The sequence below is a fragment of the Musa acuminata genome, chromosome BXJ3-5, assembly GCF_036884655.1.
Source record: "Musa acuminata AAA Group cultivar baxijiao chromosome BXJ3-5, Cavendish_Baxijiao_AAA, whole genome shotgun sequence".
Taxonomy (NCBI): Eukaryota; Viridiplantae; Streptophyta; class Magnoliopsida; order Zingiberales; family Musaceae; genus Musa; species Musa acuminata.
The window spans coordinates 16,771,027-16,787,738 of record NC_088353.1 but is presented as its reverse complement, the minus strand read 5'-3'; the positions used below and the strand labels follow the sequence as shown (position 1 = coordinate 16,787,738).

The 16,712-nt window shown below is 40.5% G+C and overlaps 1 protein-coding gene across 1 annotated transcript in view; it reads right to left on the bottom strand.

The window, feature by feature from the left end:
- LOC103985283 (ammonium transporter 2 member 2-like) overlaps positions 1-9,604 on the bottom strand; it is a 33,858-nt gene extending 24,254 nt beyond the window's left edge. The window contains exon 1 of the mRNA XM_065151475.1: positions 8,963-9,604. Within this exon, the coding sequence (XP_065007547.1) occupies positions 8,963-9,604 (642 nt within the window). The remainder of the gene's footprint in view (positions 1-8,962) is intronic.
- Positions 9,605-16,712: the final 7,108 nt, after the last annotated feature.

Below are 16,712 nucleotides of genomic sequence, written 5' to 3'. Positions count from 1 at the left end.
TTACGTCTAAACGCAGATTTACGTCTAAACGCAGTTTTACGTCTAAACGCAGTTTTACGTCTAAACGCAGATTTACGTCTAAACGTAGTTTTACGTCTAAACGCAGATTTACGTCTAAACGCAGATTTACGTCTAAACTTTGAAACTCGTTTGTATACTTGCAGAAGGCAGTATGCAGTTGAAATCAAGACGTAAACGTGAACTGAAATCTGACGATTGAGCGAGGAAAGCCGATTTACGTCTGAATGCAGTTTTGCGTCTAAATGTTGAAATTCGTTCGTAAAATCATAGAGGACAGATTGCAGTTATTAATAGGATTAAAATGTAAGCGTAAACTGCAAAGAAGCTCGTTCGTAAAAGCACGGAAAACAGTTCTGCAGAATCAAACGTAAACGTAAACTGTAATGTATGAAAATACGAATTTACGTCTGAATGCAGATTTGGAAGAACAGCACTTAGAGTTTGTTCGTGAAAGCGCAGAGAGCAGTAGTGATGAGGGAGGTTTGCAGTAATGATAAAGTGCTCGAAAATAAACGCAAACCAGAGATTTAGAGTGGTTCGGTCAGCCTTGACCTACTCCACTTTTGGCTTCCTCCACCGATGAGGTTGCCGACGTCAACTAGGTGCCTTCCTTCAATGGGCGAAGGCCAAACTTCCCTCTTACAATTTCTCTCCTTTTGACAGGCTTAGGAGACAACCTTTACAGACCTTTCTCTCCTCACTTTACAATTGAAAACTTGAAGAATAGAAGGAGGAGACTTAAGGGCTTTACAACACTTTTGAGCTCTTAGAATCACAGAAAAGATCAAGATTTCGGTATTGGTCTGTATCTTTTCAGTGCTGAATGGGTGGGGTATTTATAGGCCCCAACCCAATTCAAAATTCGAGCTCAAAACGATCAAATCGATCAAATCCCAGAATTCTGGGATCAGGCGGTTGCACCTCTCAACTGGAGAGGTGGCACCGCCTGGCAGAGCTCGAAGACTGAGCTCAGCCGATTGCTCTTCTCTGCCAGAGCTCGAAGACTGAGCTCGATGGTTGCATCACCTGGCAGAGCTCGAAGACTGAGCTTGGTGGTTGCATCACCTGGCAGAGCTCGAAATCTGAGCTCGGTGGTTGCATCACCTGGGAGAGCTCCAAACTGAGCTCAGGCTGATGCACCTCTCTGCCAGAGCTCGAAGACTGAGCTTGGTGAATGCATCACCTGGCAGAGCTCGAGACTTAGCTCAGGCTGATGCACCTCTCTGCCAGAGCTCGAAGACTGAGCTCGGTGGTTGCATCGCCTGGCAGAGCTCGAAACTTGAGCTCTGGCGGTGCAACCTCTTGGCTGGGGCGGTTGCACCTCCCAACCCCACAGCCCAGGCGGTTGCACCTCCTGGCTGGGGCGGTTGCACCTCCCAACCCCACAGCCCAGGCGGTTGCACCTCCTGGCTGGGGCGGTTGCACCTCTCAACCCCACAGCCCAGGCGGTTGCACCTCCTGGCTAGGGCGGTTGCACCTCCTGGTGCAATCTGGGTCCGAATGGTTCACTCCATTCGGCCCACTTTGAATCTTTTCAGGGGCCCAATTGCCCCAAGATTAAGCTAATGGGATCACCTCCCATTTTCATGCTTAATCATCGTGCTAACTACGATTAACTCTAAGACAACTTCTGCAGCTTTGCTCCGATGCGTCAATCGCTTCTTCCGGCGAGTTTCCGGCAAACTTCCGTTGATCAACCGATAACCCTCGGTGATCCTTCTGCGGACATCCGGCATACTCCTGGACTTTGCGACGATCCACTTGGCGAGTTCCGACGAGCTTCGCTTGGCAAGCTTCTGGACTTCTCGGATCTGTTCTCTCTGAACCTCCGACGACCGTCCGAACTTCCGTCGAACTCTCGAACTCCCAACGTGATCATGATCTTGACTCCGGCGCAACTCCTGCTGCTTGTCTTACTCTTATCGTAGTTAATCCTGCACACTTATCTCAACACATAGATTAGATAACAAATGACAATTGACTTCATCATCAAAACCCGAGATTCAACAAAAACCAATCATTCGCACGAACAACCTGGCTCTGATACCACTGTTAGGAAATCATAGGGGGCGACATCATATGCGCAGCGGAAGAACAAGAAAACAAAAATCCCCGATTCCCAAAAGGATGTTCATCGTCGTGCGAAGATTGGTGCGCAAAATCCGCAAAAACACAAAACTGCGTATAAAGATTGTGTTACCTAGGGAGATCGTATATCCCTGTTTCCTTGCAGATCCTTAGGAGAGGGTGAAGGAGGTCAAGCGTCCTCCTCTCTAGCGGTGATCCACACAGCAGGGTTGCGACGACGCTCCTCAAAACTCCAGGCCTACTCTGAGGTGGAGAGGGAGAGGAGAATAGGAAGGGCAAGCAAAGACTCTAGCCTATGAGGCTGTGAATCCCTCCTATTTATAGAGATCCCGTGTCAAAACCCTAATGGGTCCTTTCCCTAATGGGTATTGGATCTGCATCCAATAAGACAAGGGCTCCGTCGGATATCTCATATCCGAACCTCTACTCATCGCAATGCCTACCATATGTGTGTGACCCTCTAGGCCCAATATCGAGCTGGCCGTGAGTCATACCTGTCAGAACTCCTTCTAACTCAGTGAATTATTATCTCTGTAATAATTCACTCTACTCATCGACTACGGAAGTACTAGGCCACTACGCCGTAGTCCCCAGACGATACAGGGGAATCCAATCCATTGGACCTGTCTGTCCTCAGTTACCATGTACCTATAGTCCCTCATCCATCTAATATCCCAGAGACCGTATATCGAGCATGGTGCTGTCAGACCCATACGGTTTCTACTCGAGTCTCGCTCTAATCGGATTCTCCCGGAGAACTCTTTCTCTCTCAACCCGAATGACCCTGGCCAGGGATTTGTCTGAGCAAGAACACATGGGATATTCCTCTCATGATACCGAGAGTGGATGATCCTCTATCGACACTCAATAGCCCTCGTAAGGTCGACTACCACTCCCAATGACCAGCTGTACTAGATCTGGGAACAGCCAAACCTATAAGTCTGGTATCAAAGAGTGGAGCACTCATACAGGACATCCTTGGTGTCTCAAGTCTAAGAACCAGATACACCACTAGGACTACGGAATCGTTGTCTGACAATAAGGCATCATCAACCATCCAGCATTCCGTAAGCGGATCAATCAGTGAACTCATTCTCCAATGAGCACCTGTACTGTATCCCTAGTGTCCCTACATGAGCAGCTATGAGACCAGCTGCATCCATCATATGGACGGGTATACAGCACACCAGTCTATCCGGTTATCACGATGTCCCTCTCGAGTAACCTATGACCGGGATTATTTAGGATATGTGTTTAAAGGTGAATCGATCTCATTATCGTGATCTCATCACGATCCGATTCCCATTGCACAAATCCAAGGACATCACAATATATATGCATTTATGCAATAGTTATAAAGTGATATACGCCAAAATATAATAAGCAAAAAGATTCTGTATCAAGTCACACGTGCCATCACTCACGTGATTGGCTTGCTGGGCACTTATGACTAGCACAACCGCCTAGGCCAGGAGGTGGCACCGCTTGGGCTAAGCCTCCCAGCGAGACTGGGCGGTGCAACCTCCCCAGCCAGGAGGTGGCACCGCCTGAGCTCAGTCTTCGAGCTAGACTGGGCGGTGCAACCTCCCTGACCGAGAGGTGGCACCGCCTGAGCTTAGTCTTCGAGCTAGACTGGGCGGTGCAACCTCCCTGACAAAGAGGTGGCACCGCCTGAGCTCAGTCTTCGAGCAAGACTAGGTGGTGCAACCTCCCTGACAGAGAGGTGGCACCGATTGAGCTCGGTCTTCGAGCTCTGCCAGGCGGTGCAACCTCTCCAGTCAAGAGGTGCAACCGCCTGATCCCGAAATTCCGGGATTTGATCGTTTTGAGCTCCAAATTTGAATTGGGTTGGGGCCTATAAATACCCCACCCATTCAGCACTAAAGGGATATAGATCCACACCGAATTCTTGATCTTTTCAGTGATTCTAAGAGCTCAAATTTATGTAAAGTCCAAAAGTTCTCCTCTTTTCTGTTCTTCAAGTCTTGAGTTGTAAAGAGAGGAGAGAAATGATCTGTAAGGGTTGTCTCCTGAGCCCGTCAAAAGGAGAGAAATTGTAAAAGGGCAGTTGGCCTTCGCCTATTGAAGGAAGGCCCCTAGTTGACGTCGGTGACCTCGCCGGTGGAGGAAGCCAAAAGTGGAGTAGGTCAAGACTGACCGAACCACTCTAAATCTCTGGTTTGCGTTTATTTTGAGCACTTTATCATTACTACAAACCTCCTACATAGCTACTGCTCTCTGCGCTTTTACGAACAAGTTTCTAAGTTCTAATCTTTCCGAATCTGCATTCAGACGTCAAAAGGTGTTTTCGTACGATCTTTACATTGCAGCTTACATTTACGTCTTGAATCTGTTTATAACTGCGAACTGTCTTCTGCGCTTTTACGAACGAGTTTCTTTGCAGTTTACATTTACATTTTGATTCTATTTATAACTGCAAACTGTCTTCTGCAATTTTACGAACGAGTTTCAACATTTAGACGTAAAACTGCATTTAGACGTAAATCGTCTTTCCTCGCACAATCATCAGATTTCAGTTTACGTTTACGTCTTCATTTCAACTGCATACTGCCTTCTGCGAGTATACAAATGAGTTTCAAAGTTCAGACGTAAATCTGCGTTTAAGACGTAAATCTGCGTTTAGACGTAAATCTGCATTTAGACGTAAATCTGCTTTTTGCATATTACTTTTTGAGCTGTACAATAGCAGCACATTGTCTTTATACTTCTGCTCAAACTGTGCTTAGACGCAATCTAAGTTTAGACGCAATCTGCATTTAGACGCAAACTGCGTTTAGACGCTAACTGTGTTTAAACGTAAACTGCACTTAATCATAAGTAATCTTAGAATCGGCTTTTGCATCAAAATAGTTTTTATCGAACAAACGCAGCTTTCGTTTTTAATCGCTGAAAGATTTCCGCTGCACTAATTCACCCCCCCCCCCCCCCCCCCCCCTCTTAGTGCTCTCGATCCTAACACTTTAGTGGACACCAGTGACCTCGACGGAGGAGGAATCTGAAGTGGACGTAGGTCTCATTGACCGAACCACTCTAAATTCTAGTTTGCTTTTCATTTTATGCAATTTACTTTACTACATATCTCCTTGAGCTTCTCCTTACATTCTTACGAAAGTTTTAAGTTCAACATCTTTTAAAAACGATTTGAATTGAGATGAACTTTCTACGAAATCGAAGAATCTTTCGCTGCACTAATTCACCACCCCCCCCCCCTCTTAGTGCCGCTCTTGATCCTAATATTTAGAACATACAAGCTAGCAAGTTTTCTTCTCTTTGAAATGTGCAAGCTAGCTAATTTTACATTATTTTACAACATGCAAGCTAGCAAATTTCACATCATTTTAGAACATGCAAACTAGTAAGTTTTCTTCTCTTTGAAATATGCAAGCTAGCAATATTTTCTCCCCCTTTGTTATTGTCAAAAAGAAGGAAAGAATACAATAATCAAATCATCATATGAAGAATATCAAAAAAATTAATTTAGTGATGAGATATACACTGGAGTACTAAAATAACTTTCAAGTTGTAAATCAAATATCGAAAAAAATCAAGAGAAAAATTATGATTCATTTGGATAAATCAAATAGCGAAAAGAAGAATAATAGTAAACGATCTTGATTCATATAAAGAAAATCTCAAGTTATACTTTCGAGAAAATAAGATCATGATTAGATTAATAACTCATTTAAATTCAAATCATTAAATCATCAAAATTACTTTCAAGAGATTCAAAATGATATAAATAGATTTATCAATCTCTTGAGATACTAGAGATTTTCTTTCTTCCCTTTGTCATTGTAAATAAGAAAGAAGAAGAGAGGAATCATATAATTATCTAATTCATTTCCCTTTATATCAATGCTCTACTCATAACATAAAGTTTACAACCATAAATATAAATGAATTATTCACAGTGAGAATCATGTCACGAAAGATAATGTCAAAGATCATATAAATACTAAAAGACATGATTTATTTTAATAAATATACTCTTAAATAATCAAAAAAAATATTATGAGATCAAATAGTAAGAAAAATATTAAGTCATGAATTCTGAAAACGATATTCTCTTTAGTAAATAGTGAATAGAATCATAGGAGATCCAATAAGAGATCTTGATTCACATAAAATAAATCTCTAATCATTAATGTCAAGAATTGAGATTTGTTTAGATAAGTCTTCTCTCCGAACATAAAATCATATAAGAATGAAGTATGAAGTGATTCATATAAAATACATCTCATGTCAAATAAATCAAGTGTTTGGATAAATGAGAAAACAAATTGTCAAATCCAAAATCATCATGAAAATCAATTTTTTTTTTCATTCGAGAAATTTATTGAAAGTAAGGTAGATTGATTCATATAAGATTAAAAGTAGCTAAAGTTCTTTTAGTTCCAAATTTTATGATTAATTTCATGCTCTAGTCTTCCATACAAAAGCCATGCATCATCATTTAAAATAAAAAAGCAATACGAAAATCATAAAGATATACATTATTGCTACTTAAAACATACACAGGTTTAATCTTATTAGATGTATAAGTATTGGATTTAAATCTAACATTTTATTCCTTTATCATAAAATATGTAATTATCATAATCATTTTTTTTTAAATCACTAGAAAGAGAAGCATGATCCCCTCCGGGTTTTTTTTTCTATTTTATATACTAATTTAAAAATAACTCATGAAATGCATCAAGTAATTTTATAGTAAAATAAAGGGGTTTTGGTTAAGTCACTTATCTCGTTGTCGAAAGTTACCAAGGCGTAGTTGTCAAAAGCCACCAAGGCATCCCAAGTCACCTTGAGTGTCTTCTTCTTAGGTAACTTCTTCTTCAATTTTGTACCCTCATCTTTAGAGTGCTCCGGCTTTTTGCATTCATAGCAAGTGGTTGTATCCCTTTTTAGTTCATTTTTATTTTTTAATTCTTGTTTTATGAACATTTTAATTTTTTTTGTCAAAAGTTCTATGTCACCACTTAAGCTTTTGCTCAAGTGGTCTTCTTTTGTTCTAACTATCAAATCATTTATGTTCTTTGGAAGATTGTTCTCACGTTCGTCTTGTGCCATACAACTCATTTCATAGGTCATTAAAGACCCGATAAATCCTTCAAGCAAAAAATTATTTATGTTCTTTGCTTCTTGAATGGTAATTACTTTTGGATCTCAGCTTTTACGAAGAGAACGTAAAATTTTATTAACAAGTTTAAGATTCAAAAAACTTTTACTAAGTGCTTTTAAACTATTGACGGCATCCGTAAAACGGGTGTATATATCTCCAATGGTTTTGCTTGGTTTCATACAAAATAATTCAAAATCATGTATCAAAAGATTAACTTTAGAATCTTTAACCCTACTTGTGCCTTTGTTTGTGACTTCAAGAGTATGCCAAATGTCATATGCAGTTTCACAAGTCGAAATACAATTAAACTTGTTTTTATCCAAAGCTCAAAATAAAGAATTCATAGCTTTCACATTAAAGAAAATATTTTTTTCTTAAAGTCAATCCATTCATTCATAGGTTTAGAGGGGGTTTGAAAACCAAGTTCAGCAATATTCCATAAATCAAAGTTCAAAAAAAGCAAGAAAACTCTCATCCGAGTTTTTCAATAAGTATAGTCTGTCACATTGAATATAGGAGGATGGGTGGTAAAAAGACCCTCTTGAAAGCCAAAATAAGCTCTCTTTTGGGTGTTAATCCAATCAAGAAAAACTTGGCTCTAATACTAACCGTTAGGACCAAGTCGGCACTAAGAGGGGAGGGTGAATTAGTGCTTTCGTAAAATCACATCGATTGAAAACTTCATTCAATGAAATCGTATCAGAAAGATGTTTAAACTTAAAACATTTGCAAGAGTAGTATTGAGCAGATAAAGCAGTTAGAAAATAAGTAAACAAGTAGAGAAAGAGAGATACACAAATTTTATAGTGGTTCGGTTGTCATGACCTACATCCACTCTTGATTTCTCTTCACTCGAGGCCACTGGCTTCCACTATCGATCTTCTTTCAACAGATAAAGATCAACTACCCTTACAACTCTTTTTCCTTTTCACAGGTTCATGAGAGAACATTTACACTTTTCTCTTTTACACTTAGACCTCACTTCTCTCTTTAGAAGAACTTCTAAATACTATGAAGAGGTGACTCTATACTAAGAGAGATTTATAACTTTTTTTCACAAAGATTCTTTCCCCCTTTTTTAACTCAATTTCATGTTGGGCCAAGCAAAAATATTTAGGGTATTTATAGACCCCAAATGACTTAAAAAATGAAGCCAAAAAAGGTCTCATCCTAGGTTTCCCGGGTCCTAGCAGTACCATCGCTTGTGCTGGGCGGTACTATCATCTACAGCACTAACACTAAATGGGCCAAACAATAAGCCCAATTTAGTCCTGATTCAGGCCCAATGGCTCCCCAATTGAGTTGGCCTAATTCCAACCCAATTATAACTTAAAACTACTTTGATCTAGACAATTATTATAAAGTATTAGTCATATGTTATCCGGCATGTTATTGGTTCATCGGCGCTTTGTCCAATCATTCGGTGCATCATCCTCTTTTGTGACCTTTTGCCCAATCGACATATTGACCTTTGCAACTCCAATCTTCTTGGCACAATGTCCGCTCTTCTAGGCCCAATGCCCGAACTCATGGCATAAAGCCTTATGCTGACACATCAACCAATCCTCTGGCTTGGCACAAAGCAACTATCTACAGCTCTATAGGAAAACTCGTTGTTGTTCAAACCGTAGGTGTTTCATTTTTTGTAATTTTTTAATTATATATAAATATAGCTGTTATTGAATGAGTTATACGTAAATAATGTATTACCCAGTAGGCAGCCGTGAATCCGGCGACCCCAGAAGAAAGATGGATGACGTAGCCGCCGGAGTAGTCGATGACTCCCCAGTGGTAGAGGAATCCTCCTCCCCAGAGCGTGAAAGCACCGACGGTGTGGGAGAAGAGCAGCCACAGGGGCACGAAGGCCATCCAAGCCTTGATGTTCATGCGACCGAGAACCGAGCCGGCGAGGAAGATGAGCGTGATCGCCGCGAACATGAACTCGAAGTAGACGAGGGAGGCCATGCTGTAGAACGGCTCGATCATCTCGTTCTCCATCGTGCCATTGCGGAAGAAGTGGGTAGTCGCCGCCAGTTTGGCGCGGTGGAGGAGGTAGTCCTGGCCGAAGGCGGGGCCGGCCTTGCCCCAGAAAGGGAGGAGTCGCTCGCCGAAGGCCATGCGGAAGCCGACGAGCTCCCAGATGATGAGGGTGGCGGCGAAGGCGTCTAGGGCCATGAAGGCTGAATTTACAGCCCACTTTTTCTTGACAATGCTCCCGTAGAGCACCACCAGCCCCGGCATGCTCTGCAGCCCCACCAGCGTCGCCGCCGCGAGCTGCCACCCGTTATCGCCGTTGTTGAGCCATTCTGGCGCCGCCGGGAGATTTGTCTGGTAGGCTAGCGGAATGGCCATGCTGGTGGTGACAAAGGTTGAAGGCAGGATTATACATAAACTAGTGGGACTTGGACGACGAGAAGCTGAAAAGAGATTTATATAATACATAGCCAGGACATAGTTATCAATCAGGTCAACAAAACCGTGGGTTTTGGTAGGCTAATTGTGTGGCATGATGTGAGACTTGATACAATATTAATGTGCGCAGGTTTGATGGGGTACGCGGTTACTCGACGGTGGCGATGTTGAGCCATTAGATTACGGCGAATGCAAAAGCCGTCTTGTTGATTGGGAGTATAACAAATATGGCTATTCACGTGGGTGGGCGTGGCGATGTTGAGCCATTAGATTACCGCGCATCTTGGGGTGTGCATGCAATTTGGCGGACCCACGTGCCCTGGCGAAATAGACTCGCTCACGTCGAATCTTGTGAAAGATTGGCAGCACTGCGTGCCGGGGATCAAGGCACACGCCAAGAGCATCCCAGTACTTGATAGGATCGTATCGAAACTCGCGTTAGGTTTCATGACACCGAGGTGCGTAAGGGGATTACTTGTTTTAGATAAAAGGGTTAGGCCGATTTTAACACAGTCATTTTAGTCAACTTACAATAAATTATTTTATATCATAAGTGTTAAAATTATTTTAGAAACACTTAGTTAACTTATAATAAATTATTAAATAATAATAATATAATTTAAATTAAAAAAAAAATTAAGATTCATTTTTGTTCCTATGGTTTTAGTCATGGACCACCAAAGTCTTTATGGTTTACTCATGCTTAAAATAATTCTTATATTTTAAAAAACGTAGCATATAAATCATTTCCGTCAAGTTTGAGTTAACATATGTCTAAGATTGCTTACGTGGGATGTTGACTCGTAATAAATCATTAATATAATGATGCATATAATTTAAGTTAAAAAAAACTAAAATCTTCATCAATGACGAGAGGAGACGTCGTTGTGAAAGCGACCACCTACAGCAACATCGAGTCGCTATTACCTAGCAGGGCGTTATAAACTCATAACCTCTCCCATGCTAACTATGAGCTTAGGAGCTTCCGATCCTATCTTAGGTGGATGTGTGTTGATCAGTCTGACTCTAGGCATGCAATACTCTTTTGGTCTCTCTTTCTTCTCATAGGCATCTTCATCCCCATTGTCTCTCATTTCATCCTCCCCTGCACCCCCACTCGCCGCATCTACGACGTAGTGGTCTAGCTTTCTCTCGTCCTCATCCTCGACAAGCTGGTCGGAGAGAGAAAACGGGTGCAAAAGGGCTATATAGACTATCTTAATTGCTCCTGTCACCCATTCTCCATCTTCGTGATGTCATGTTTCGTGAGAGAGGTGACCTACAAGGTATAGTGGTACTCGTTGGGATCGAAACGGGTGTCATTCACAATGGCAGGCAACATCATAGTGGGCGACATGGTGACATACGTTAAGAGCTAGATCTATCATATGTCACTTGTCATTGTAAGTTATCATTTAATATCTTTCGATCATCATTCTTCTATGACGATACTATATATATATATATATATATATATATATATATATATATATATATGGGCTCATAAATATGAATGAACACTTTCACGCTATTTGGGGAACACAAGGAATGATGTGAAAGGGCACGATGGGTGGCTAGTGGTGACCGAGAAGGCACATGGAGGCACGCGGAGGATGTTGGCAAGGCCCCTTCCTTCGAAACACAAATGAGTACTTGTTCAAATAATTATGGCAATTTGCATCGGAGCTCGATAAGTTCGATATATAAATTAGCCTCAGAGTGTTGAGTTGAATGTGTTAGGAATGGGGTCGACACTAAGAGGGCGGGGGGGGGGGGGGTTGGGGAGGTGAATTAGTGTAGTGGTAAAATCACGTCTTCAAAAACTTTCATATGATAAAATCTGTTTATGTTGAAAATGATTTCAGAAACTTAAATTTGAAAGCATACGTTTATGAAGTGAATACAGTATGCAAGTAAAGATTCAGTTTGCAGTATGTAAATGACAGGAAGTAAATGCAAACAAGAGAACACACCAATTTTATAGTGGTTCGGTTGTCATGACCTACATCCACTCGGCTGATTCCTCCTCCGTCGAGGCCACCGACATTTACTATTGATCTTCCTTTAATAGGCGAAGATTGACCTCCTTCTTACACCCCTCTTCTCCTTTTACCGGGTTTAGGAGATAACCCTTACAAGCACTCACACTCCTCTCTTACATAATTCTAAACTTAGAGTGGAGGAGGAAATTTCCAAAGAGATTACAACAGCGTTTCTTCACTTTTAAACTCTCTATGCTTGTGTCTTTTAACCAGGGATGAGAGGGGCATTTATAGGCTTCAAGTTGATTCAAACTTGGAGCCTAAAAACATCTCATCCTAGGTTTCCCGGACACGAGCAGTACCATCACCTACGCTGGGCGATACCACCGCCAGTGTCAGTCTGACACTAACACTGCACTGGATGGTACAATAACCCAGTCTAGCGGTACCACTACCTGACACAGTCTCGAAGACTATGCCACGACGGTGCCACTTCTTGGGGCACTATTTGGGCCTCTCATTGGGCTCAACACAGTCCATATATGGGCCCAACTAGCTCCTAATTGGGTTGGCCCAAATCCAAACTCAATTACTATTGAATCTCGAATTTTGATGATAAAATCAATTGATAGGTTAATTGATCTAATCCATATTATTGAGTTAAGTGTATAGGATTAACTATGATAACCATAAAACATAAAGCAAGAATACCATAGTCAAGTTCGATGGACGTTTAAGAGACCGAAGAATCGTCGGAGATGCTGCCGAAACCAACCGAGAAGAAATCGGGAACCTGTCGGAATTTTCGGAAGTTCGCCGAAGAGATCGTCAGAGGTTCGCGGAGATCACCGAGAAGGCTCGGCTACTCGTTAAAGTCATCACAAGATCGGGAGCTTATTGGGAATTCGTCGGAAGAAGTTCGTCGGAAAGCTCGCCGGAACAAGACTCGACGTTCGCGGTTGAAAACTTGCTTATGATGTTTTTAGTTATGTAATTCATATGTAATTAGGACTAGGATTAAGAGATAATCCTATATCCTGGTTAGGGGCCAACTGGGCCCAAAATTAGACTTGGTTTGGGCTAAATTTAAAGCCCGACCAGTGAACCGAAGGGTTTGGCGGTGGCACCGCTTGGCTGGGCGGTGGCACCGCCAGTCCACTGTCAGTGTCAGACACTGACAGGCGGTGGCACCGCCAACATCGGGAACCAAAGAGAATTCAAATTTTGGAGCCCAAATTTGAATCCTCTCGAGACCTATAAATACCCCTCAAATCTCAGTTGAGATAACAACTTTTTGAGAAGCAATTGATTGAGAGAAAAGTCTTAGAAAAGTCGTAGCAAGTCTTGGTTTCAATTTGCTAGAGTGTTCACCTCCTTCTTTCTTACTAAAAATTTGTAAGAGTGTGAACCGCTTGTAAAGAGTTGTAAGAGGGATATTTGCCCTTCCCCTTCAAGATATTTGCTAGTGGAAGGTGGGAGCCTCATCGAAGAGGGCCTCGCAAGTGGATATAGGTCATTTGACCAAACCACTTTAAAATCGGCGTGATCTCTGGTTTGCATTTCATTATTTCTATTTACATTACTGCAAACCTTCTTACGTGCTTCATTTCCTCATTACCTTTGCTTCACAACTTTACGAATACGCTTTCAAGTTAAGCACTTCCGAGTTCGATTTTTATCGTACGAAAGATTTGTCAAAACCGACGTTTTAATCCGCTGCACTAATTCACCCCCCCTCTTAGTGCCGCTCCGATCCTAACAATTGGTATCAAAGCCAAGCTCACTCTCATATTTGGTTTGATACCCAAGAGAGATGGCTTACTCTGGCATACATGAGGGTCATTCTATCACACGTCCACTTATGTTTAATGGGTCGGATTATACTTATTGGAAGACTTGTATAAGGATCTTCCTCATTTCCATGGATTTCGAGCTTTGGACTATTGTCGAAAACGGATTTAAAAAATCTTCTCTTCCGATGAGCGAATGGAATGAATCGGAGAAGAAGGTTTTTGCTTTAAACGCAAAGGCTATAAATGCCTTGTTTTATGCACTAAACAAAAATGAATTTAATCGTGTTTCAATTTGTGCTTCGGCTTTTGATATTTGGAGAACTCTTGAGGTCACTCATGAAGGCACTAGCCGAGTGAAAGAGTCCAAAATCAATATCCTTGTGCACTCTTACGAACTCTTCCGAATGAAACCAAGTGAGTCCATCGGAGACATGTACACCCGGTTCACGGATGTCATCAATGGACTCAAAGCTCTTGGTAAAGATTTTACTAACTTTGAACTAGTAACTAAAATCTTAAGATCCCTCCCTAAAAGTTGGGATCCAAAAGTTACGGCCATTCAAGAGGCCAAAGACCTTAAAATATTCCCTCTTGAAGAACTTATTAGGTCTCTAATAACCTACGAAATGACATGTCAAGCTCATGACGAGCTTGAGAACCCCCTTCCAAAGAACAGGAAGGATATGACACTCACATCACAAGAAGATCACTTGAAAGGAACATCAAGTGATTAGGACTGTGGTAATGACGTTGCACTTTTGACTCAAAATTTTTAAAAAATATTTAAGAAAGAATAAATTTAAAAATAATACAAAAAATAAATTTGAACACAAGAAGGACCAAGTGATTTGCTATGAGTGTAAAAAATCTGGACACTACAAGAACGATTATCCTCAAGCCAAAAAGAGAACATCAAAGAAGAAGGCGCTCAAGGCAACGTGGGATGATTCAAGCGCGTCCGAAGAAGAGGAGTCCAACACCGAGTAAGTTGCTCATTATGCCCTAATGGACATCGGAGAAGAGGTAACAGATTTAATTGATACATATTTACCTTATCATGAATTATTAAATGCCTTCCATGAGTTATTTGATGAATGTAAGACAATTAGTAGAAAATACAAATTGCTAAAAAAGGAGCATGATAGTCTCACTTGTGATGTCGATAAATTAAAGACTGAATATCATGATAGTTTAGCTCCTTGTATAAAATGTCATGATCTAGAAACTCTCCAAAAGGAGAACTTGCTACTTAAGGACACCTTGAAGAAATTCGAGGTTGGTAGTAAGTCTTTGAACATGATCCTTACAAATAAGGGTCACGTTCCTAAAAGAAGTGGAATCGGATTTGTGAGAAGTCCTCACCAAAATCCAACCACCTTCATTAAAGGCCTTGTCTTACATGTTCGGCACCAAAGCAATTGCAACTTTTGTTGCAAATATGGACATAAAACTTATAAATGTCCATTCAAGAAAATTAGTCCGAACAAACTAATTTGGGTTCCTAAAGGAACCATGATCAATTCTATGCAATATGATGAACAAGTTAAATCAGTTTTTAAGGCACCCAAAAGGAAATGGGTACCTAAAAATAATCCCTTCTTGTAGAAACATACACCATCACAAGCTAGGAGCAAGAGATGGTATCTAGATAGTGGATGCTCAAGACATATGACTGGAGATCCATCTCATTTCTCTATGCTCACTAGCAAAGAAGAAGGGTACGTCATCTTCGGAGACAACAACCAAGGCAAAATCATTGGCAAGGGAACCATAGATAACAAATTAAAATTTTCTATTGATGATGTCTTACTAGTTGATGGATTGAAACATAATCTCTTGAGTGTTAGTCAACTATGCGATAAAGGTTATATCGTTAGATTTGAATCAAATGTGTGTATTATTGAAAAACCAAACCATAACATAACTATGATTGCATTAAAACAAAATAATGTCTACACCATCAACCTTGATGAACTAAGTAATGAAATGTGCTTCTCCGCTTTAAATGATGATGCTTGGCTTTGGCATAGGAGACTAGGCCATGCAAGCATGAAACTAATATCTAAGATCTCATCTAGAGAATTAGTACGAGGAATTCTAAATATAAAGTTTATTAAGGACAAAGTATGCGATGCATGTCAACTAGGTAAACAAATAAAAACTAGTTTCAAACCAAAAACTCAAATTAGCACCACTAGACCATTACAATTGATTCATTTGGACTTATTTGGACCAATTGACACGACAAGTCTAGGAGGAAGCAAATATGTGTTTGTAATTGTGGATGACTATACTAAATACACTTGGACCTATTTCTTGGCTCACAAAAGTGATTGTTTCAAGTGTTTCTCTAAATTTTGTAAACTCACTCAAAACGAAAAAGGTTTCATGATTTCATCAATTCGGAGTGATCACGGTGGCGAATTTCAAAACCGTGACTTTCAAAATTTTTGTGAAGTTAATGAATACAATCACAACTTCTCTACTCCGAGGAATCCCCAACAAAATGGAGTAGTTGAAAGAAAAAATAGAAACCTACAAGAAATGGCAAGAACGATGTTAAATGAACATAGTCTACCCAAGTATTTTTGGGCCGAAGTCGTAAATACGACTTACTACATCATGAATAGGGTTCTAATAAGACCATCCCAATCAAAAACTCCCTATGAATTATGGAACAACAAAAAACCAAATATTTCCTATTTTAAAGTTTTCGGTTGTAAATGCTTTATTTTGAATGAAAGGGATGCCTTAGGAAAATTTGATGCTAAATCCGATGAAGGTATCTTTCTTGGTTACTCTTCCGTTTCTAAGGCTTTTCGGATTTTTAACAAAAGAACCTTAGTAATAGAAGAATCTATTTATATAGTTTTTAATGAAGTTTCTGATTTAAAGAAAAATAATTTTGATGATGATCTTGGTTTTGATAATTTGAACTTAAATGAATCCCCTCCTCAAAATAGCAACTTGGATGCACCTTCTTCCGAAATTTCCTTATCCAAGGAATGGAAGTATATAGATGCTCATCCAAAGGAGCTAATCATAGGAGAAACATCAAAAGGGGTTCAAACTCGTTCCTCTTTCAAGAATTTTTATGCTAACACCGCATTCCTTTCTCAAATCGAACCTAAATGCATTGACAAGGCCTTAAAAGATTATTTTTGGGTTATTGCAATGCAAGAGGAATTAAATCAATTTGAGAGGAATAAGGTATGGAAGCTTGTTCCTAGACCCAGTGACCATTTAGTCATTAGTACTAAATGGGTCTTTAGA